At 43.7% G+C, this 23,841-nt stretch overlaps 1 protein-coding gene across 1 annotated transcript in view; it reads left to right on the forward strand.

Annotated features, from left to right (window-relative positions):
• LOC146802187 (mitochondrial ornithine transporter 1-like) overlaps positions 1–23,841 on the forward strand; it is a 129,396-nt gene that overhangs the window by 49,518 nt on the left and 56,037 nt on the right. Inside the window, exon 4 of the mRNA XM_085621773.1 lies at positions 4,845–4,982. Within this exon, the coding sequence (XP_085477899.1) occupies positions 4,845–4,982 (138 nt within the window). The remainder of the gene's footprint in view (positions 1–4,844; positions 4,983–23,841) is intronic.

Here is a 23,841-nt window from a genome sequence, read left to right on the forward strand (position 1 = left end):
GAGAGCAGGTCAGATACAATCTCAGGTTTGTCAAGCTGAAGGTGTATCTTCTCAAGTTTGTGCCAAGATTCCCATTCACATTGTAAAGGGCTGTCGGTGAAGCACAAGGAGCATGCCTGCGTCGTGGGCCGGTGTTGCTGTCGAAGCTGCAGTGCAAAGAGTAAGGCTGATAGAGTATCGTGCTGATTTGTATTGCGAGCGACGAGGTCTCTCTGCGAATGGGCCAGTTTGAGGTCGCAAAGAGCCCAAAAGCTTGATTACAGCACCAGTGAGCCAGACCAAGCGTCCAGGACTTGAGAGGCACCACTTGGGGGCCAAGAACTCATATTAGCTTGGTTCAGAGGCTGGTGCAGGTTGTTGGGCAGCCTTTTATGTCCCTGAAGTTCTAATCAGGAAGCCAGAAGACTAGCCCTTGGACTTAATCTGGGTTCAAGAAGCACAGATCCGTTAGGCAGCAGTCTAGCAGAGTGGACGTCCTAGCAGCAGCACAGCAGTCCTTCTTTCTGGCAGAGTATCTACCTATCGAGAAGTGTACTGAAGAGTTGGTGTCTGAGGTCCAGTATGTATACACAATTGTGCCTTTGAAGTGCCTTTGAAGTGGGGAGAAGCTTTTAGAAGCAGGCCTTTAAAGTGCACAGATGCCCTGCCTTCCTGGCCCTGGCTCCAGACTAGCTACAGGGAATGTGCAGCTCTTTGTGGAGACAGAACAGCCTATTCAAGTGTAGGTGGGGCAGGGCCCAGCTCCTCCCACACATCCTTCCAGTGATTGCCCACCTAGTTTCATCTGAGCTCCCCATTGTGTGTGGCTGAGTAGGAGGAATACACAAAGCTCGACTGTCAGCTACACCCAGGCATATGACCCAGAGATAGGCTTCAGGCATCAAATGGCTAAGGCAAGAAAATGGCAACTTTCTAAAACTGCATTTTCAAAATGGGAATTTAAAATTCAACTTCCCTAAAAGTTAGGATTTTAAATTCCAGTTCTAGAGACCCCAAACATGAGATGGTTACCTGTTTCCATTTGGAAATTAGACTTATAAAATGTAGTAAGGTATAAAATGTAGTAAGGTAATTCCAATGTTATCCTTTGGGAGTTGTAGGCCTTGCAGTATTGAAAAACAAATTGAACATTATTTCACTACAAGAACATGTAAAACTTAAAAGTACATGTTCTGATTTTTAAATACATTGCACCCTGCTCTCTGGGCTGTCCAGGGCCTACCCTAGGGGTAACTTATATGTCCTCAAATGGAAGGTTTGATTCTAGCAAAAGTCTTACTTTGCCAAGTTGAAATGGCAATTCAAAACTGCACACACAGGTTGCAGTGGTAGACCTAAGACATATTTAAAAGGGATAATTAAGTGGGTGGCATAATCAGTGTTGCAGACCCACAAGTAGCATTTCATTTACAGGCCCTGGGCACATGTTCTCCACTTTGCTAGGGACTTATAAGTAAATTAAATATGCCACATGGGTATGAGCCAATTCTACCGTGTGTTTAAGGTGAGAGCACAAGCACTTTAGCACTGGTTAGCAGTCGTTCCAACCCCACTGGTGTCAGTTTTCTCACTATAGTGTCAGGAGGCCCATACTTGGTTATTTATGTTTCACATATTTGTTTCATTCAGTGTCTCTCTTTGGCTAGGAATAGCACCCTCAACTTTAATGTCGAAATTACTTCTTCCAAAGGTTTCTGTTATTGTGCTTGATGGTGCCCACTGGTGCAAGTTAGTTGGCTGCGTCTTCAGTAACAAGAATATAAGGGAATCGTCTGAAGTGAATAGCCATTGTATAGTGGGGAACAGCTTAGACAAAGGACTTTGGGCCAAGAGAGAGAGAAGAGTATCTAACTCTAGACAGGCAGATACTCCAAAAGTTGATAACTATCTCTCACACTGGTTTGTGAAGAATAATGGACTCCATGCAGACGCAGTAAGTTGGAACCATAGGCAGAGCCACTGACTCCTTTATGCTCTCGCTCAGTGGTCTGCCACGTTTCAGTGCTATTAGAGACTGACAAACAACACAAGGACAATGAGTTACTCATGGTGCTCTTCAGTTTTTTTCTCACTACCACTGAACTGCTTACTACTTACTAGTATTTAACTCTATGAAATACAGAAGCTGTTAAAAAAGTGACTGGCCGGTATGAGCTGTTTGCATGTAACCCGCCCAACCATGCCAACATTAAAAGGCGCACAATGGTTTGATTAAGGATCTAATCTAGACATCCTAGCTGAAAGATCTAGGACCAGGGTTATAGCAGGAAATTGTGGTCTCTCCATGCAATATGTTTCCATAAACATTCCCCATAAAAAACACGTCATTGTTAATGATGGTGTGCCATGGTCTAAGCCCCTCATTCTTAATGGCATTGTATGTAGTCTGACCTGTTGACTTGTCTTTTGGGTAGGAGCTACTTATTAGGGTCCCGTGAGAGTTTACGGACCCCCTGCATGCAGTGGATATTGGGATGTTTTGCATTGTTTTCAATAAACGAAATGATATGTAATAAGATTTATGACTTTTTATGTACGTTTGTTAGGGAATCTGTGTATGTCAAGTGGACGGTTCAGAAAATGTGATCGACCTTTGCAAAATATATATAAAGACCCTGAAGTACTCCTGGTAGCTGCCCTAAATTAATGCAATACCTATTTCTGAAGGTTGTTTTTCAGAAAAATGTATTTTGCCTTTTTTGCTCCTTGTATGTTGTACTAATGCATGTTGTATCTTTGTGGACACGATAGTGAATGTATTGATCAAGTTTCTGGTTTTGTTTTTTACTATGGTGCACAATTCCCCCTTTCAGTGCCAGGTACAAGCACGTGTCTATGGTCTGATGGCATAGTATAAAGTTTTTTAGGGCCATGGAAATTGTTATATGATGTTTACACATTTTTTATCGTGCCCTGTCAGTTGCCTTATCCAAAGCTTGCACTAATAGAATTTCTACTTTAGATCTGCAGTTATTTAACATACTCTGCATGGTGCTATCCCTGTTGTCACTTTATAAAAGATAGCTAATTAATGGTTTTAAAATTATGTATGTTTTAGCTTGGTGATTTATATTGATTTTAATACGTGTTATGTATCTTTGTTTTATCATATTGTTATGTTATGTGGAACTCCGTAGGAGTTCCATATCATAATGAAATAAAAACTGGATACTGGGATTTGTGATGTGCCTCTGTTTGGTACTGCTGGTAGTGCCATAATGGTCAGAGGAACAATGCTTAAAGGGTGCATTATTCTTTGGAATGACTGTTTCAGATCCAGTCACACTCTTTCTGAAAGATGCAAGCATGTGGATCTATGGAAGATGCATAGTTCAAAATCACTTTTACATATGAGTAACTACATTTAGCACTCTGTAGAAAGATGGCTATCTATTTAAGTGGCATGGAGCTGATAAATAATCGAAGAGAACTATGACTGCAAAATGCATTTTCACAATTGGAGGTGAAGTGTTGTTTCACGGTTTTTCTGTGTCCATACATAGCCCAATGTCTCATGATACCTTCCTGATGTTGCTGTTACTCAAGCTATGATTACATGAGTAGGAGTTGTACTGTCTTTACTCCTAACATAGCCACACCGCTGAGCTGTACATCACCCAACTAACATGGTCTTTACCAAGGCTTTTTTAACAGGAAAATTAAGAGTTCTTAGATGTGTTAAGGGTGACCCGTAAGGCGTTTTAGACTACACCGTGATCAGGTTAATCCGTCGCTCCCGGCTTTACTGTTTGTCTTTTTGTAACACAACTAGGGCCGGCTGTAGCGCTGGTCGATCCCAGTGCAACAATGTCTGTTGACCCCCCCCCCCCCCCCCTTCCCCCCCAATGACCACCACCGCCATGGATTCCCTCACTACCACCCTTTAACAGTGCCTCTCAAGTCTCCGTAACCGCTCTCTCTCAGATGCATTGAATTAGTTTTATAGCGCCGCCGCCACTCATACCAGTGTAGGGTGTCATAGCACTTTACATTACACACACTACACAATCAATCATAGGTGTCTAAATCAGTGTATAGGAAATGTTACATAAGACAGAGGACTACAAAGTGTAGGACTCGCATGTCAGCCATACTGGTACGCAGTATAGTTTGAGTGCTTTCTCTGGAGAAGCACAGACTCGGAATTTAAAACATAACACCATGGTTGGGGGGTTTCTTTAATAATCAGAATTGATTTCTATCCAAATGAACCCTTATTCCAACATTAGGATAACCAAAGACTGGAGAAAAAATCATTATGCTCTAATCTATACCTTGCAGTTTGCATGCAGCTCTTTGATGACAGTTAATAGCTCACTGTTCTATGTTAGGATTATAATTTATAAACTGCAAGTAACAAAGGATCTCTCAGACAAAAGCAGTAACCCACTGACCCATTTACATTATATGCACTTTGTGATCTGAATGCTGCACGTTCTTTGCAGCTGGCATATTAACCCACTGTGCTACCTTGCCATGAGTCAATACTTCCACTAGACAAACCTCCAGTCTCTCTCTAGGATGAACATTAATCACCAGAGTTATATTGACATTTTAATGATGCCTGAAAATTTCTGGAGGCCAGGAACGTGGCAGCAGGTGCTTTTAAAACCATAATATTCTTCAAACACAACACCCCCACCCGAAGTAAGCGCCCGAAGCGGTTGCCCCGCCCTAGAGCCGGTCCTGAACACAAGTGTTGAATCCTACCAGTGTAGACATGTGTTTGGGTGAATGATTATTGTCAGAGAAGCCACGTGTTTGCACAGAGACTCATGGTGCAAGTCTGTACGATTCTGGTGATGCAAGTAGGCATAACCTATCCTCCCCTGGTTGTATTTCAGTGACCTCCAGAATGCGGCGGCAGGCTCTGTTGCTTCGGTCTTCTCCTCGCTGGTTCTCTGTCCCACAGAGCTGGTCAAATGCCGCCTGCAGGCCATGCACGAAATGCAGACATCTGGGAAGATAACACAAGGGCAAAAGTAAGTACCACAAACACTTGACTCCAAGAATCTGCCTGTTTATTTTCATGTAATGTGTTGCTATGAGTTTCTTTATGACGACTATGAATTATCTAGCTGAACAGTTGTAAAACCTAGGCAAAGTTTTCTTTGCTAGGATTATAGGATTTTTGAGGAATCCTTAACAAAAATTGATATACGCTACTAGGGAAGAAATTACACTCTAGACAATCCCTATCAGATCTGTTATTTAGAACATTATAGTGATACAGATATGCTCCAAGATGGTCGCTTTCCCCGTAGGGAACCCATCCGCAGATTTAATTTTTGAATTTATAAAGAACTGAATAAGAAGCTGAGAGGAGGCCTACACATATTTAAAAATAAAAGGCTCAAAGGTTCTATGTTGGAACACTGACATTAACGCATGGGCCCTGTAGACCGTACAGAGACTGTTTGGGAATCAGATGTCATCCTTTTTCCTGATACCATACTCTTATGATTTTTGACCAATTTTTTCTGTAAACCCAAAAGCAAACACTTAAGAGGGGGATAGAGAGTGTATTTTTATTTTGTAACCTATAATGTTTTGGGAACCCCTTGGGTCATTGACTACGGTGAATGTGAGTCTCAAAACCATTCAAGCGTTGGAAGTTTGCTTGCATTCAGCAAAATTGCCACCCGGCTGGTTAGTATTTATTTCATGGCATTTACAATGGCCAAATTGGGGCTGACGCAATGTTGTCTACAGAAAGAACCGCCTCACCCCTTATCTTGTTGGTGATAGTTTGTTACTGTGTGTGGTCTGGAAATCTCGATACTACAAAGTGATAAACGTAGGTCAAAGATTCTTTGTATTTGGGATCCCATAAAAGCTTGACTTTGTGAATTATCTTCTGGATAGGATCCTGTTGACGGAGTTGGGTTGATATAGCTTTGTTATATATCAATGTGCACTTGGATGCCAGTCGTGGAAGTATATGTATATTTTGTTTAGGAGATCGTTAGTTTCGCCATACTTTAATTCCTTGCATGATGTATTTCTGTACATACATTTACTACTCTCTTGCTTACTTAGTATGTCTGTTTGTTTGATTTGAAAAAAGGAAGTTTTCTTGCATCCACGCATGGGCTAAACTATATCAGTTTAGTTATGATGTTGACCAGTTCATTTTTTCACAGTTGGACGTGAGCAGTTGTCACTCATGCACATTTGCAATTTCAGGTTGGGTTGATCAGACACAAGTGTATTTGCTTCAAGTATGGCAAAGCGAACTCGGTTCGGGTTGGAAATATTGTATAGCTATGATTGAAACAAAAACGTAGCCTCTCTTTTATATGTGAGTCATTTACAGTTTAAGAATGAATTAGGTACATGGATTAGACTCCTTTATTAAGATCCGCTGGCCCGGGTGTCCGTAAATGGGAGCTTGTCGAGGGTCCTTACGCTGCAGAGATTAATGAGGCAGGGATGTCCCCTCTCCCCGCTGCTGTTTGTGTGGTGCTGTAACCCCTTGGGGTATGGACACGTACGGGGCGACCCCTTGATTCGGGGATTGCGCTGGTCTTCGAAGTGGGAAGACAGGAGCTCCCTTCATGCCAAAGACATCCTATTGTATGTGGCGAGCCCCGGTACAATGCTTCATGGAATACTGCATATTTTTGATCTGTTTCGTAAGTCCTCGGGTACACCATTAATTGGGAGAAGTTAGTGATTTATGTACTTGCAGGTGACCCACCATGGCTCCCCCAAAGGCTGTGAGTTATGGGTATACATAATGGGGTTCAGATATCTCAGAATATACATTATCAGGGATCGCAAGATTTCTTATGAACAAAATTTAGAACCCCTACTGGAGCGTCTATGGAGAGACATCCAGCACTGACGGTCTCTGCCACTGTCCCTCCTGGGTAGAGCAGCGCTTTTTGATGGCTCTGCCCAGGTTCCTTTACGTTCTCCACAATACACCTTATGATGTGGTGCCTCCAAGTTACTTTCAGTTGTGAACGTATCAGTGAGGCTGCTACTGTTGGATGGGGGCGCGTCAAGGATCTCACTCCCACAACTGACCAGGAGCTGGTACGATGGAGGCATAGCGCTTCCTTACCTCTGAATATACTACTGGGCAGCTCGGCTTACAGTGGTCAAGACCCCGTGATGATCCAGCATATAGAATGGACCGCTGCAACATGCAATCTAGAGGTTACCTCAGAGCGATCTATGGTGGAAAAGGGGTGGGCTCATTCAATGCACCGACCTCAACCATGTGGCAGGTCTGACAAGAAACAACAAGAGCTCTGGGATGGCAGGACAGAGTTACGCAAATTACCCCACTATGGGATTCTGGGGAGTTAGGTTTACTGGTGCAGCAGAGGAGGTTAGACAAGTAGGATTTGATTGGAATCTCAAGGGTGGGAGATCTGTGGGAGGGAAAAGTCATTCCTTTTACAAAGTTGTAAATGATCGTATATCAGCTGGCGCAGTCAGAGACCTTTCGTTACCTCCAGATCAGCCACATGCCGAGGGCAGGGCTGCTAAAAGAAACGGAAATACCTTAGTCTTCCCCTTTGGAAGACAGGTTGCTAGACGATTATTTAGACAAGAAGGCTATCTACCTAGTATAATGTAAAATAATTAACAATTCCCCGAAACTTTTATCAGTCCTTCGAACCTGCTGGGAGGGGGATATAGAACGTCCTGAGGATGAAGAATGGCTAGAGGCAATGGCCTCCCCTAAAGAGGTGGCCATACGCTTGCGCTTTTGGCTGGTACAGCTAAAGATTCTACACAGAGCCTACTGTGCGTGCACTACTCTGGTGAAGATGGGGAGAGCTGTTTCTCCGCTATGCCCTAGGGGTTGCAAACAAGACTGTACCTTCTTCCACATGATTTGGGAGTGTCCATCGCTCCAAGAATACTGGGAGGTGGTACTGACAAGTATGAGAGAAGTGTATAATATAGTGGCGACAAAATCGCCAAAGGGGTGTCTTCTAAACATATGGGAAGAGTCAGATCTAACCAATAGCGAACACCTTTGGGTGACATTGGGGTTCATGGTAATATTGCTCAGAGGTGGAGGGCGGTGTCAACCCCCAATGTTGAATGAGTGGAGGGCACATATGGACTGGTGTATGCTTGCACAGAGAGCAGTATACGAGAGTAGAGGTTGCCCAAACAAATGGGCACAAATCTGGCGGAAATGGAATGAATATCTGGGGCTGATATGCAGACCAATTGAACGACCGAGACATGATCGGGGGTTAGTAAAGTGCTGATGAATGAGACAGGTGAATAGGGAAGGGGTGAAGAGGAACAAATCATGTTCATTTTATCAACAGACTCATTACCCATTGTCAGAATGTCACTTCAATGCATAATTTTGTGGTAAAAGAAGTAATCATGAGGGCAGTGCTTGTTTTATAATAAGATTTATAAAATAAAGAAAGTGAAAAAAAGAATTAATTAGGTAGGCCTCTGTATGTGTTCAGTTTTCAAAGGGATATTATTTGGTCGGCATTACCATACATTGTAGCTGGTCTGAGTATGCTCGTTTATACTGCTTTCTGCTTACCTACATCAAGGGTTCTTCTCTGTTTCTTGTATAGTGTATCCAGTACCTTTGTTTTGCCTGATGATGGTTTGACTTTTATGTAGGATGTCTTTCACTTTACAGTGATGATGTAGATGACATGAGCTTCAATTCAGCTACTTTCTCAATAAGTGCTAGACAGAAATTTGTTAGTAGAAATATTTCTCAACCCTCCTCCTGCTTCCTCCTTCAACATTTGCCTGGGTCCACAAAACTCCTTTATTTTTAGGTCGAGCCTAGCGTTGCAGCGCATGCGCTACTCGCTTTGCGAGGCATGCAGTATTAAGTATAGCGTGGGAGCTTCGTGGAAGCTTCGCCCACTCTCCGCCCATCTTTTTCATTGGTTTATGTCCTAAATGCTGCCTCGGATTGGTTTTAGGGTTGTTAGTCCCTCCTCATGACGGCCATGTCGTTATTAGTATCCTTCCATGGCTACTGGCCCCTTTACTTCAAAAACTATTTGCTTCTCGTGATACCCCCCCCCACCCCCCCCCCGCAGTCGGTGACTTCTGGGCCCCACCACCCACCGCACTCCTGTTCGTGTCTTCTTGCACGCCCGCACTCCCGTTTCCAATGCAATATGTCTTGCGTAAATGCGAGTCCTATTGCATTGCAAATGCTTGTTTGTCCTTTTCTCAGATCCTTCCTCCTCAGCGCTATGTAGCGCAATACCCTTACTCGTGTGCGTTTTCCCTCAGGTTTGGTTGTGCTTGTTGTGAAACTGTATATTTTTGTCAAATGGCTTCGGATTTATTAGCAAAACCATAATGTTCACCCAGTAAATTGCCATCATAAATATAGCCACCATTTTCCCAATTTTGTAAGGCAAATTCAAAAAGAAACACCCGAGCAGTAAAGTTAATTGAACGTTTACTTATTATTTCATCTACATTAAAATGATGAAAGTGTAAGTCGCCCCTTGGGACTCAAATTCTTCTCACGCCGGTCATGCAAATCTCTTTTAAGTAGGCGCATTGACCCGCTGAGCTACCTCGCTAGCAGCAAGCCAGGGAGGTTATTATGGTCACTAGAGCTGCAATGCTGCATTGTTTTGCACCAAATGAGCCCCCTGCAGAGGCTCGCATAGTGCATGGGGGCTGTTGGACTGCTCCTCTCAGGGTGGGGGGCTGTGTCCTGCGCACAGTTTCTCTCGCTCTCCAGTGACACCTAGATGGATGGAACACAGACTTCGCAGCACACACTTTTGGAATCAGGGCCCCGTTGCTGTGAAAACGCCCACAACAGCCACAGGGCTGCCATTATCTACCGGCCCTGGCATGGTGGCCGAACCTGGGAGGCCGGGCTGGGCTGTGGCACCACTGCTCGGCTCAATGTGTAACTGCTCCGGAGACAGGCGTCGGCCGCACATGAGGAGCCGGAAACCCAGACAAAGGGGATTGTTGTGTGGTTTGCTGACTGAAGCAGTTTGTGACCGCTGATGACACACGGCCTGGGAGCAGAGGCGGACGTGTCTGTAAGGAAACATCGAGATTCTGTAGCAGGGTGCCTCTGTTGTTCTAGCAGGGATGATGCTGGGTCAGTCACATGTTAGGCAGAGTAATCAAGTAATTTGATGGCATGGTGCCTCTGACCGGTTGATACGGGTGGAGCTGGGTCAGTCTCACATTTAATGGGGGAGTGGCTGGCAGGGTAATTTGTCATTTTGTGGCATGGTACCTCAGACAGGTTGGTACGTCTGGACCTGGGTCAGTCACACGTTGGTAGAACACTAGTCTGGAGGGAAAAGTGGAAGTTTGCAAAAGGTTATTGCAGAAGAAATGCTGGTTGGGCTGGGCTTGAGACAGCCACCCACCAGGAAGAGCTGTAGGCATGCGCCTCTGAAAGGCTGACAGGCCTGTTTCAGAGCTGCCCCAGCCCTACAACCAGTGGTCGAAGTGGGGGAAAAAAAGTAGGGGAACTGTGGGCGGAGACTCAGGGGGCGGGAATAACCCAAGGATTGGATTAGTGGGCGGAGTCGGAGGTGTGGCTAGAAATAGCAAAACATACCAATTTTTGAACGTTTGGCATTTCACTGACCAGTTACAGCTTATAACGTTATTTAATTCAAAGAATCAATAAACATGTTTATTTGAGGTTTAATATATAAGTTGTTTATATTTAATTCATTTACAATGTGGGACATGTTTCCAATCACAGAATATTCCAAATACGCTTATAAGTGGAATCATAAGCCATTTGTCTCCGAGCCATGCAGTTTCTTTCATCTGCACTTCTCCTCCCTTTTTCTAACCATTTCTGAACATAAAATTCAGGTTTAAATTCTATGACAGGTGGCCCCACGATATTTATGAACATTGTAGAAGACAGACGATTGATTGATATTCTGTTCCGCAGTGGTGTGAGCGCATCATTCATTACACTAAAGCCCCGTTCACATTCAGCAGTTGAGGTACAAAAGGTGTTTATAATGTGCATTAATGGTTTCAGGCTTTCAGAGATGCAATTTTTATTTTGTTTGTACTCTCTGAAACCAAGGATGTACTGCCTGGTATCAAATACATGCAACCTGCAACAAAGGTTTTGTAATTCTCCCTCACCGTATAAGATGTCTACTGGATCTGGCCAATAAACTGGTTGTAGGAGTTTCATTATATGTACTAACTCTTTGTATTCTATTTCATCATTGTTTGTGGTTGTGCATCTAGAAACATTTGATGCATTAGACATTGTCATCCTTTTTTGCAGGTTATTTGCTAAGCTCCTAAAGAACTGTGCCCTATTGATGCTAACACAGCCTTTGTTCTGTTGCAGTCCTACACCAGCAAACTGCATCCGTTCAGCAGCATCTAATGCAGTTGTAGCAAACAAAGGGCCCAGGTGCATCAGCCATTGATTCAAACACTAAAATCTGCATCTGTATTGAACGATCGGCCTAATATATGGTCATATCACGCCGCTGCAGCCTTCTGGATAGGTCACCCAATTCTGTGAGAGCATCATATAAAATGCCCAATCAATCAATAAAATGCCCATATTTTCAACAAACACCAGGGAGGTTAATAAACGGTTTAAACCAGCATATTTCCTCTGCTCAATGTCACTCCTCGTTGAGTCTTCGGAAGATTCCATTAAATGTTTAATAAGTCCTTTGTAGTTATTCCAAACAGCTCTCACAGATCTTTCACTTGAGGACACCCAACGTACATCTAGCACCTTTCCAATTGCCAGAAGTCTTACTTCTACCTCCAGAGCACATTCCCCAAGCTCTCTCTGATTTTTCGGAGAGGCATGGTAGGTGGTATATAGTTTATCCCAAAAAAAATTGAGCTGATTAATGCCTGCGACTTCTTTACAAACATCACCCACAGCAAGCTCCAGCTTGTGGTTAGCACAGTGCCATACACTCAACTGTGGATATTTCAGTTTCAGAAGAGTTGCCACACCGGATTTCCTACCTATCATATTGGAAGCACCATCTGTTACAAGCTGAACCAAATGACTTTTTAAATACTCATCAGTAAAACCGTGTCTCTCTAAGCATGCAAGTAAGGTATCTAAGATTAGATCTGCTGCTGTGCTTGGCAACTCAACAAGGTCTAAGAAAAAGGTCAGTGGCTCATTGTGTTTATCAATACATGCTCTTACACAGATAATTAGTGTGGTCAATTTACTATTTGTGAGCTTAGGGACATATTTATGGGAATAGTGGCACAGGGCAGCACAGCAAGTTACTTTGCTGAGCTGCCCTGCGTCACAGGGAAAGGGCGGGAATGTGCCGTATTTATCCAATATGGTGCATTCCGGTCTTTTCCCCCTGCACTGGCGCCATTTCGACAGCCTAGCTTCAACGCAGGCACACTTGCCCCATGGTGCAAGGGTGCCTCCTTTGCATGCAGGATTGTTTTTTTGCAGGAAGGGGCACCTTCCTGTACAAAAACAAACTTGAGAGGCTTTTTCATCTTTCTATGTGGGCTGCAGAATAAAGCACAGTTTGAAAGAGGAAAAAGCAAGGAGAAATAAAGATATTTCTCCTAGTTATGCCTCTTCTGAGGCATCGCAAGATTTTGCCGCATTCCCAGGATTACAAGTCCTTGTAAATCTATGAATGCGTCAAAAACCGTGGGGGTTGTGTGGGAGACTTTTATTATTGCAGGAAAACTACTGCGTGACAAAGCCACTGCTGCTCTAGGGTGTGCTGCTTTGTAGACCTGCCCGCAAGACTGGTGGTGAACCTGGGTCTGAATTGTGGTGGACAGGGCTTCAAGTTTACCCAACTGGCCACCGGTAGGGTTCACCTGCTGGTGCTAAGAGACCAGGGCTTCTAAGGTCTAGTGGGGCCTTCTAAAGTCTATCATGGGTGCTCCCTCAGGAGTGGTCTGATGGACAAGGCATGAAGGCTGAACCAGGTTCCCCAGTTCCAAATTTGGTAGCTCTGGCCATAATGCCACATCCTATCTCCATCGAACACCCTTCTGCCCCACTGAGTGAAACTCACACTGTCTTCACCTACAACCCAATTCTGCCCCATTATAAGCACCTGGATGTGACTCATTTCAAATTATGCAGTGCCTGAAAAAAAGTAACAACATTCTGGGAAAAGCAAATACTCATAGGGAATGCAGGATTATGTAAAGCATGCAAAATATAAGCAGGAACGACATGTTACCTTAACGCTTTTACTCTCGTTCAGACATCAATGAGTATTTTTTGTCTCAAACATTGAGGACATGTATATAGGGCTCCTCCTGTACACATGTGTTAAGCAGGGCTCAGAGACAAAGGAACTCTTCAAGAGAATCTGATCTGACTCACGGAAACCCACAAGGGCTCCTTCTTATCCACAAATTGTGCACTCTTGATTGTCAGCGCCAGGATGCCTGTTAGGTGAGAGTGCGCTTTACAAGTGAGATAAATAAATAAATAATTCTTATTCATGTCAGCCAGCTAGCTGCTCAAACATAGTATAGCACATATGTATTAAAGTGTCCTGCAAAGAAGAATGAGTGCGAGTAAGTAAATGTGGGTGTGAATGATTGAGTGCCTGAATGTAACTGAGCATGAGTGAAAGAGTGTATGTCGATGAAAGTGAGAGAAAGTGAGTGAGAAGGAGTCACGTATAGTAAGTGAAACTGTAAGTTAGAATGAGGTAATCAGAGTAGGAAAAAGTGGTGAGACTGAGTGAGAGTGAGAATGTGATAACGAATGTTGAAGAGTGAGTGCAAGTGAGCAATTTTGAGTAAAAGGGAAAGTGAATGAGAATGAATAATGGGGTTAGTGAGCCTGAGTGAGATAACATGTGAGCAAGCAGGACAAAACACAGGCCTTGGCAAAGTGGAGGTAAATATTTACTTATGGGAGGAACATATTGTGCATCTTGAAAAAAAATGTGGTCAACTCCTGGGGATGTTGTCTTGGCACAGTAATGGCTTTTGAGAGAATGTGTGTAAAAATGGGGTGTTGAAAATAAAATGCAGTATTTGACCCTATAGTTTTTTTTTTCAAAATTATCTTGGGAGTAGCAACACCCAGACTGCAAATCCTCCGGGCACTCCTTTATCTCTTCTTAGTCTTACAAGGCCCAGTAAATCGCACTCCTTTCCAAATCTCTTTCTAAATATTATCACTCTCAAAAACTGTTTTTTCTATGTAATTTTCCTTTGATGGGAAGAGGAGGTTTCTGAGGTGGTAGTATCAGGCAAGTGACACTAATTGGGCTCCCTCTGTTCGAGCCTTCATGGAGGATCCCTCTTCATTGCTACCTCCACCTGACCCCAGACTCCGCAACGCACTCCCTTACAGGCTTGATTATCCACTACTCCTCTCCAGTGCACCTTATCTCACAGCTGACCTTGGGCCCCAGCCCCATATCAGGCACCATCGGGCTCTACTTTCATTTTTCCCGGTAAAAACATTAGTAAAATCACCTTCAAACTTAAAACATTGAATATAGCAGTAAATATAATTAGCACACACTTTAAAGTATGTTCCACAGTAGCCCTTATGACCCGACTGCTAATTAAATAAACAAAAACAGAAAGGCCATGACAAGGCCGGCTTTAGTGCTGATGCGAAAGTCTTTTTTGGCGCCACACCAATAATCACTGCCATACGCCACAAGTGCTCCTCATCTCCCCATAGCCCCTCCCCCTCATGACCTCCTCCTCGGATTCCCTCACTGCCACCCTCCACCAGTGCCCCTCATTTCGCTGTAGCCCCTCCCCCTCATGACCTTCTCCTCAGAATCCCTCACTACCATCCTCCAGCAGTTCCCCTCATTTCTCCCTAGCTCCTCCCTCCCCCCCATGACCTCTTCCTCGGATTCCCTCACTGCCACCCTCCAACAGTGCCCATCATCTTTATGTAGGCCCTCTCTCATATGCATTTCATTTGTTGTGTAGCGCTACTCATATCAGTGTAGTGTGTGTCAGTACTTTACACCACGCACACATTATACAGAGACAACGAATCATACAAGTATGTAAATCAGCCTACAGGGAATGTCACATAAGCCAATGAGGATTACAAGGTGTATGAATCACATGTCATCCATACTGGTGGGCAGTTATTTTAAGAGGGTTTGGTCTGGAAAATCACAAACTCAGGATTTAAAGAGTACTCCAGTGGTTAGGGGTTGGCTTTACTGATAAAAATGTATATCTGCCCAAAGATACTCATTTTAGCAACATTAGAATAATGAAAGACTGGGGAAGTTCTAACTATATCACAAAACAAAAAACGCGAAGTTCTAACTATATCATTCAGGTTTGCATACAGCTCTTTGATGACAGTTCATTGGTCACTGTCCTATGTTAGGATTGTAACTTCTGAACTGCAAGTAACACAAGGATCTCTGTCACAATGACAGTAACCCACTGAGCTTCCACATAAAATACAGTTCATCTGCACTTAACTACTAACAGAGAAATGATTGCTCTCCAGCGGATCATTAATCACCAGCGTTATAGGGGCATCTTTTATTGTCTTATTGTTGTCCTGCATCGGCCATGATAATGATAAAAACTTTTTAAATGAAGCACACACGAAGTACATGTCCTGCTGGGCCTGTGCAGATTTTTAAAAGAAAAATAAATAGTCACACATTCTCTTACCTACTCCATTAGTCAAACTTAGTGTTGCAAACTGATGTGATAAGCTGCTGCAGGGGTCAGGAAAGGTGAATCAAAATAAACAAACGTATTTTCCCTGCGCTGCGTAGAAAAAGAACATCCACGCAGCAGGACAGTAGGCAAAGGTTACCGCGGCCAAAGAAAGGATGTGTTGCCTTTCGCCATGCCCCTGTTGGAGATGAAGGGGTGAAAAAATAAACAAAGCCTCGTTAACATGTAAATTGTCTTTTAAAGACCTGTGAAGTACTCAGGTAAGGCTGCGATAATCTCAAAAACTGTCTGTGTGTGCGCGCCCGGGCGCACACACACGACGGGGGAGGGGGGGGGGGGGGAGGGTGCTTTGAAGCACTTTGAGCCCCATGGCGTTTCGCGCCTGCCTTCAAGCCCTTACTAGTACCGGGCCTGAATTAGGGCAGTCCCGGGACGCTTTTTTTAAATCAAGAAGTAGGGGAACGGACTAGCATCATTTTTTAAAAGTAGGGGCACGCCGTGCCCTTCCGTTCCCCCCCACTTCTAACACTGCCTACAACCCTTCTGAGGTCTGGAGCGGGTCGCACAGTCTCCAGATTTCCCTCCGAATCAGTCTGCCTTTGCTGTGGAGGGTCTGATAGCAGTTCCCAGGTACCAGATAGCATGTTGCCTCCCTTCTTCGGTCCAGGCAAGGCGGCTGTCTAAAGGTCTCTACCGCATATTTTTATTTAGATCCGTGGTCTTTGAAGTTTATTTGCGAATTTAGGAACCGTCTGATAACATTTTGGACCCAGCTGTAACGTAGGTGCTCAGATACTGCGAAAACTTTATTCCGATCTGTATCATGGTGTCAGAAATAACCATAGTATTAGAGGCGTGTAAATAGCCCAACAGTTCTTTATCTGATGCTCCATTTTTTATTTCTTTTTTTTTTATTAAAATCAAACTTAGCCATTTTATTATTAAAAAGGATGAGCGATATACATGTTGAGCATTCTCAGAAAGGTGCAGCTGAGGCCTGCATTGTAAAAAAGCCTACACTTTGATTTCCTTTCTAAATTCAAATACCTATCCAGATTCAATAATTATAGATGTGTCTTCCCATGCCTTTATCATGCATTGGAAAACACGTGGTGGCACTGTTAGATGTCATCAGGTGTTCTGGGTACTACTGCGTTATTTTGCATCTTAACATGATGAAAACGGGGTCAGGTGAAATAAAAAAAACATGACTTGAATTCTTTGTGTTGCTGCAGTACCTCTATGTGATGTTTGCTTCATAAAATGTATAATTGTTTTTGAGCTTTGAATCCACAAACAATCATAGTGAGCATGGAAGTACAGTATACAATAATTAATAAAACAAATTAGGTTAAATGTAAAATAATTTGGAATTTTTCTTCTTCTAAAATATTGGAAGCATGCGTCTCCTTTGGAGAGCCATAATATATCCTTAAAGACACTACACCAAAGTTGTTCGTAAAATGTTATGTTTTGAATGGCTAGACACTTATAAGCAGTGGTTAATTTGTAAAATAAGTGCTGGGGCTATCGTCAGGAAGCAGCTTCCACCATTCAATTTCTCCATAGAACCAACAGTTAGGGAGAGAATGTTGCATAATGGCCGGAGCTGCTGACCTCGGCGCTAGCGAACCAAGTTAGAGTCTCGGCGTCAGCTCAACATACTGTGATTCTGGGCGAATCACTTAATCAACCACTGCCTTCCCAAAATGAATGTCACCTTAACTGGTGCTCAAGCACCGCTGTTAATGATTAAGTGCCGGTACTCAGCATCGGAAACCACAGGCTCAAACTAAGCACTGCTTATAAGGTCCAAAAGGCGAGGCCAATTGCATTGCAAATGCTTGCTCCAGAGTGGAACCTGCGCCATATCAGACTTGAGTGCATGAACGCACCCCATCCCATGCTTTGGCCTTATTGTCTTGTTGCCTGCTTTACCGCCCCACCCTAGTCCCATTTTCTCTTTTGAATAGATTGGATGCACATTGCCTGCCTTTTTTGATCAACCATAATCTTTTTTTTTTTTGGTTGCTAGTAGGTGTCTTTGTAGCATTTCTTTCATCTTGGTTAGTTGGGAATATAACCGGTTTGCCAAAGATACATGTAATTGATCCTCAAACAGGCACTGCAATATGTGCCAACTATGTCCTACCCGTGCCACTCATAGTGCAGTAATTGCCTCTGCAACAAATGGAACAGTTAATGCCCCGGTTACTCTCGGGGGTCTGGGTTTTCGGCCCTTCCGGTGTCTCTCTGTCTCGGGCTGGTTCTTCCTGCTCTTGGTTGCCTCTCTCTTGGGTGGTCCTTCCACTCCTCTGGTCTTTTGGGTTTGCCCTCTTTCATGGGCATCCCATTCTGGTCCGTTGGTTTCTTGTGAGTTTCCATGAAGCCGCTTGGCTTTGGTATGTGCTCACTTTGTTAGTCATGTGGCGAGGAAGACTAACGAGGAGGTAATGCCCTGTTACTTACCGGTTACCTTCATTACTCTGAGTATAGTCTTCTCCGCCACATGACTTCCCATCCCTCCCTCCCTGCCTGGCTATCGGCTTCATGTTTATGCTTGGCAGTTTCAGGCTGATGGGTTGGGCCGGCCCGCCTCTTATAGAGGTCATGGGTGTAATGGGTCGGCATATTGGGAAGGGATGGGAGGCATGGGAGGCTGACTGTTTTTGCTTTGAAGGGTTCTGGTGTGGAGCTGAAGATCACTTTGTTATTCATGTGGCGAGGAAGACTAACGAGGAGGTAATACCCTCTTGTTTTAGAATGATATCTTTCAAGCTAGGGTACTAAACTAGTTTTAGGACTATTTTAAAAAAAATGGTATATAGCCCACTGTGTAAATGAGCTGCTGAAGAAAAACTGTGGCATTAGATATTCTTCTAATATTGAGGATTTATACAATCTTAATTGGGCCCCACTACTTTAAAAAGTAAAAGCTATGTTTGCACGATGGAATTCGCTTCCTTTAACTATTGTAGGTAGGGTTGCCCTGATTAAATGATGGTTCTCCTGTTGTTCGGTTTTCTTTTTTCATCCATTCCGTGTGTCTTGACAAACGCCATTTTAAAAAAAGTGGATTCTATGTTTACAACATTTATCTGACAAAACAGAAATGCTAGATTAGCACTGGACACTTTATATGAAGGATTGGAGAAAAGTGGGAAGGTGGTTTGGCACTCCCCATCTTGAGGGATTTCTATGTTGCTTATTTTGCACAGTAAATAACCAGATTTTATGTGAAACTTTGACCAGGAGGAATTTTTAAGAACAATTTTTATCGTCTTATTCTTAGTGAATATGATATTCGATATGTGTTACACTTAACAAAGTCAACCAAATAAGTTGTGCATAAAAGCCTGAGGTCTTTTAGGAAATGCAAGGATTTCTATAGGAGCTATGCAATTCCCCACATTGATGCAGTTACATCCTTGACAGAATTGTTTGGGGATGCTGGGGCTAAAATGTGTCCCAACACTGTGCAAAGTTGGGAGAAAGCAGGGTTCAGTAAGTTAGCAGATTTTTTGATCGAAGAAAGGTGGAAGAGCTTGGTGGAAATCCAAGAATCAGTTCAAGACAATCTTTTTCTCTTCAGCTTCTATAGAATCCTGGCCAGTATATTTAGTATTCTAGAGATCGGACAGATGTGTGGCAGTTAAAAGAATTGGATAGAAGTTAGTTGAAGCTCCCGACTGTAAGCGGCCTGGAGAATGGAAATGTCTGCTTGCTTCTACGAAGGGTCCCGATCTGTTTTAAAAGGCAAGTACTAAATGGGAGGAGTATAAAGGACTGAAATTAACTAGAAAGATGTGGGATGATATTAATATATTACATTTTAAGTCCCTTAGAGGAGCCAATTGGCGGATAATGCAATTTTACACTAAATGGCTACTTTATAGAACCCCACTATATTTAGCTCAGGTTAGCCCTATGTGGTCAAGTCACTGTTTTGGATGTAATTCGGGGGCTGTCTCAAATTGGTCCCAAGTAATTGGGCAATGCATTGCCATCCAAGAATTTTAGAAAGAGATATTTGTGTTCTTGGAAAAGGTTTGGTAGATAAAGTTGGTTCCTAGTACATGGTCGATGGTTTTGGGTTATGATTAGGCCTGGGCGGTAAATTCCGTTCCACTCGCGGAATTTCGCGTTCCGCGGAGAACGCAAAATTTTTTCTTGTTCGCGTTCTCAAAATGCCTTGTTCGTGAGATATTTCTCCCCGAGCACGCAAACAGCAACTGTGAACAGGAAAAAAGCAAGCATCGCGAACAAGCAATTCCGCGTGTTCGCGGAATTTCTGCATGTTCGCGGAGATTTTTTGCCGTTTCGCAGAGATTTGCGTAACGCGATTACGCAAATTCCGCCCACCCCTAGTTATGATCCTACCACTCCAGATTTTAAAAGTTGTATGCTGCAATGGCAGCAGCTAGATCCTTACTGCGTCAAAGGTGGAGAACGCGGTTGATCCCCACAATAGTGGAGTGGGTGGCAAAAATGAAGCAATTAAGAAATAAAGAGTGGTTGTATTGCCTTCGCTGTGGAGGGACTAGGAGATTAGACAAAATGTGGGGGTAGTTTATGGCCGCAGTTTCTGGGTAGGGAAAATAGATTGATCGTCTTTTCTGATATCTCTTTGTTTTAATGTGTTTTTCGTATTAATTTGAATTAATTAGTTCGTATTCGTATTAATGAAATTGCAATTTTAAGGCTGACTTTTTGTTGGATATATAGTGTTATGAAATGTGATCCGGACATGTATTTAGGTCCTGGTGTATGACGTATAACAGATGTGGCAGCAGATAAAACTTCTAAAACCTGTGTGTGCACAAACCTGCACATCTGGGAGTGTCCCATGTTCCCGCATTAGGTCTGCTGGTGTGAAGGTATCTGTGGATTTTATTTTGGCATCTTTTGCACATACATTAGCTCGAAATATCTCAGAGGTAGCATAAGTTTTGTTGACAACAAAGCTCAGTAAGTTGGCTAGTAACTGTCTCCTAATGTTTACAAGCTCTGCTGTCAGCAAATTATGCACCAACTCGGAGATAGAATTAATGTACGTGCTCAATACACCAAGAAGTGCAGTTTGTGGCAGAATTGAAGGCAACCATGATAAGATGTCATGCAGGCTCAAAATAAACTTTATATATATATCCAAAGAGAGGGAACTCGGGGCCTTTTATTTATATCTAGGTCCAGCATACAAGCCCGTGAATATGTTTGAACAGAAGTGGTATGCAGTTCCTAATGTAAGATGCAGGTAATAGTGTGTTTTTTGAGGCTACACATGATGGTGTGCAGACAAGAGGCAGGAGAATAGATTCCTCCTTTAGGAAAAAGACCCTTACACACCCAGCCAGCTAGGTGTCTTGCTTCATCATCGGGTCTACTCCTTATCGGGTCAGCGCTGCAATACCCGATCAGCACCCACGATGGGGCCTTCTTGGCGGAGATCTTTATTCCTTATTCCGTAGGGTGTAGTGCGGGTGAGGGCCCTTAAGTCAGTGTAGGTGTAGTGATGTGAAACTAAAACAGGAATTAGTGGTCCACTCACACTCTAAGGTTGTGGGATTATACGCTCGTGATATGGGTCAACATGTTTCTTGCCTAATATCAATTTGTTGGCAATTCCTCAGGACCAAAGTGAGATCTACCTACACTTTTTGGTGGTGGTCTTAAACTAGGTGAAGTGAAATAATGACCACCCATACAGCACCCTAAAAAGTGGTACCTGTAGATTCACAAAATAGCCTGCAATGAAAAGAGAATCATACACATTATTATTTTGTATCATGACTGTAGTTCTTACAGTGTGGTTTGTGCACCGTTCAATAACCCGGGTGCATCTCACGCATGCTAAACACAGGTGACTGGTGGCATGCGTCATAAGAATATAAAAAGATCCGTTAAAGCAGCAGCAGTAATAATATATAGGGCACAGTAGTAAGACTCCCCCTCTTTGGGTCAAATGTGAACGGCAACGTGTACTGGCAGGTGTAGACACTAAATGTGATGTGTAGTGTCCTAGTAAGCGAGAGAAGAAGGAGAATTAAAATATGGTCAAGCAGTTACAATTACCTGTGGGCAGCATTCTAATTAAGAGGCAGAAGACACAACAGTGGTAATTCCTAGCGTGTGTCATCATGCTGAGGTATGTGCGCCTCGAATAAGGACTCTGTGTTAACCTTCTGTTTTAGTAAGGGGCAGGCTGTACTAGGCAAACCCTCCCAGCGCAGTCCCGCAGCTCCTCAGAAACCACCCGAGGATGGCTTCCCGATTAACAACTGGTACGCGCCGCGAGGTACGACCTGGCACCCGCTCCCTGTGAAACAAGGAGTGCCCCCAATGCTCAGTCCGAGCTGTGTAAGGCGCCGTAGTACAACAGCAGTATTTATTTTGCAAGTGATTGCCTTAACATCCTGCGGTCACTCGTTTCTGACCGGGTACATAGGGGAGCATCAGTGTTTTAATAAAAGACCGCACTGGCATGCTGCTACAAAATTCAGTACCGGAAAGGAGCCCTTTCAGATTGCCTCCCCTCCGCATGAATCCAGCCACCCTGTGGAGAGGGCCCCAGCCTCCTGTAATACTCACATTTTCGTAACCAGTGGTTCGACGGTTGTCCTACCCCTCACACTGCCGGCCCGGGTGGTACCGAGTTCGTTGTTCCTCGGTTAGTTGTACCCCTGGCAAGCCATGCGCGGAAGGAGGGGGACTTCCGGGATGTCTACAGTAAGGAACTAGAGCGCTTCTCCCGGTACCGGACGCCATGTTGGAATTCTCCAATGCATCGATGCTGTTAAAAACCTGTACAGGTAAACCGTAGCAAGAGGCGCCACACTTAATTCTCGGGAGGTTGAAAAGGTAGCGGTCTAATGCAGTGAGAAGTCTCAACAATACTGACGTGGTTGTAGGGAGCTATACCATGATTCGTCACTTGTCTCCGGGCATATCTATTATCATTGTCTATGCTCGAGGTGATGGCAATGGAGTTGACAAATCCATTAGTACAATTGTTATGTGTCAACTGTGATGGGCTTGTAGTTATAGACATGCATCAGTGCTGGTAAATAAAAGGATGTGGTTCGATGTCTCTAATGGCTTTTTTGTGAGCCCGGTGATAGGACTATAATATAGTTTGCATGTGAAAGTTGAAAGGACCTGTCCGCTTCTCATAATGTTATAGACACTGGCAATCAAGGTTGTGTGCTGTAATCCTCAATGTGTATGCAGGAACTATCTCAGTGGGTTAAAGAAGTGCCTGGCAGTAGTCTGATTGGCAGATAGGAGTCAGTAAGAAGTATACATCTAGAGCAAGTCAGGTCAGTAGGCTCCAGGGGATATCCTCAGTCAACCCTTCTTTGTCAGTGGCTAACCTCAAGACCCATCGTTGTTCTAAACGAAATAGAGAGTTTTTTGGCATTCCAGGATGTGCTTCAAGTACGCCCCATTTGAAGGAGTCAGAGGGGTGTTTTTTCTGTTGAAAGTGTGTTGTCATTTTCATATTTGTTTCGTTGCATCTAAAATTACTTCGGTGTTCCATAATCCGAACTTTCACCTGCCTTGATGTCATTCCTATGTATAGGAGTCCGCACGGGCAACTCAATATGTAAATGCAATTAGAGGTGTTGCAATTGGTATGTTTGGTCATTCTCCAATTGATTCCATTAGGGAATGTCAGTTCTTTAGTGGTCTTTGTCTGTGGACACACTGAACAGAACCCGCATGGATAATGCCCCTTTACCGGAGGCAAATCCCACAATGTACTTTGCATGTTGCTCTATGGGTTTCTGGGTCTCGTATGTATGAGCATGTCCTTTAAGTTGCTAGTTCGTTTGAATGCAAACCTCGGTATAGGTAGATTGAGTGTTCCTGTGTTGAGAATGCTCCAATGTTTCCGAATGATGTTCCTCATGCGGTTGGAGTCAGGGGTAAACGTAGTCACACACGTGATGGTATTGTCTGGTTCTCTATGTCTGCTTTCCAGGAGGCTCTCACGATTGTTATGTTTATCCCTTTTGCAAGATAGTGAGGCAATCTGTTGGGGGTATTCACGTTGACAAAGGTCTTTCTCTAGGGTGTTGGACTCCTTCTGGTAGTCGATCAGTGAGCTACAGTTCTTCTGATGCGAAGGAACTGTCCAAAGGGGAGATTCTGTTTCAGGGCTCTTGGGTGATGACTACTAAATAGCAATAAGCTATTTCTATCTGTTGGTTT

Source organism: Triturus cristatus, chromosome 8, assembly GCF_964204655.1.
Source record: "Triturus cristatus chromosome 8, aTriCri1.1, whole genome shotgun sequence".
NCBI lineage: Eukaryota > Metazoa > Chordata > Amphibia > Caudata > Salamandridae > Triturus > Triturus cristatus.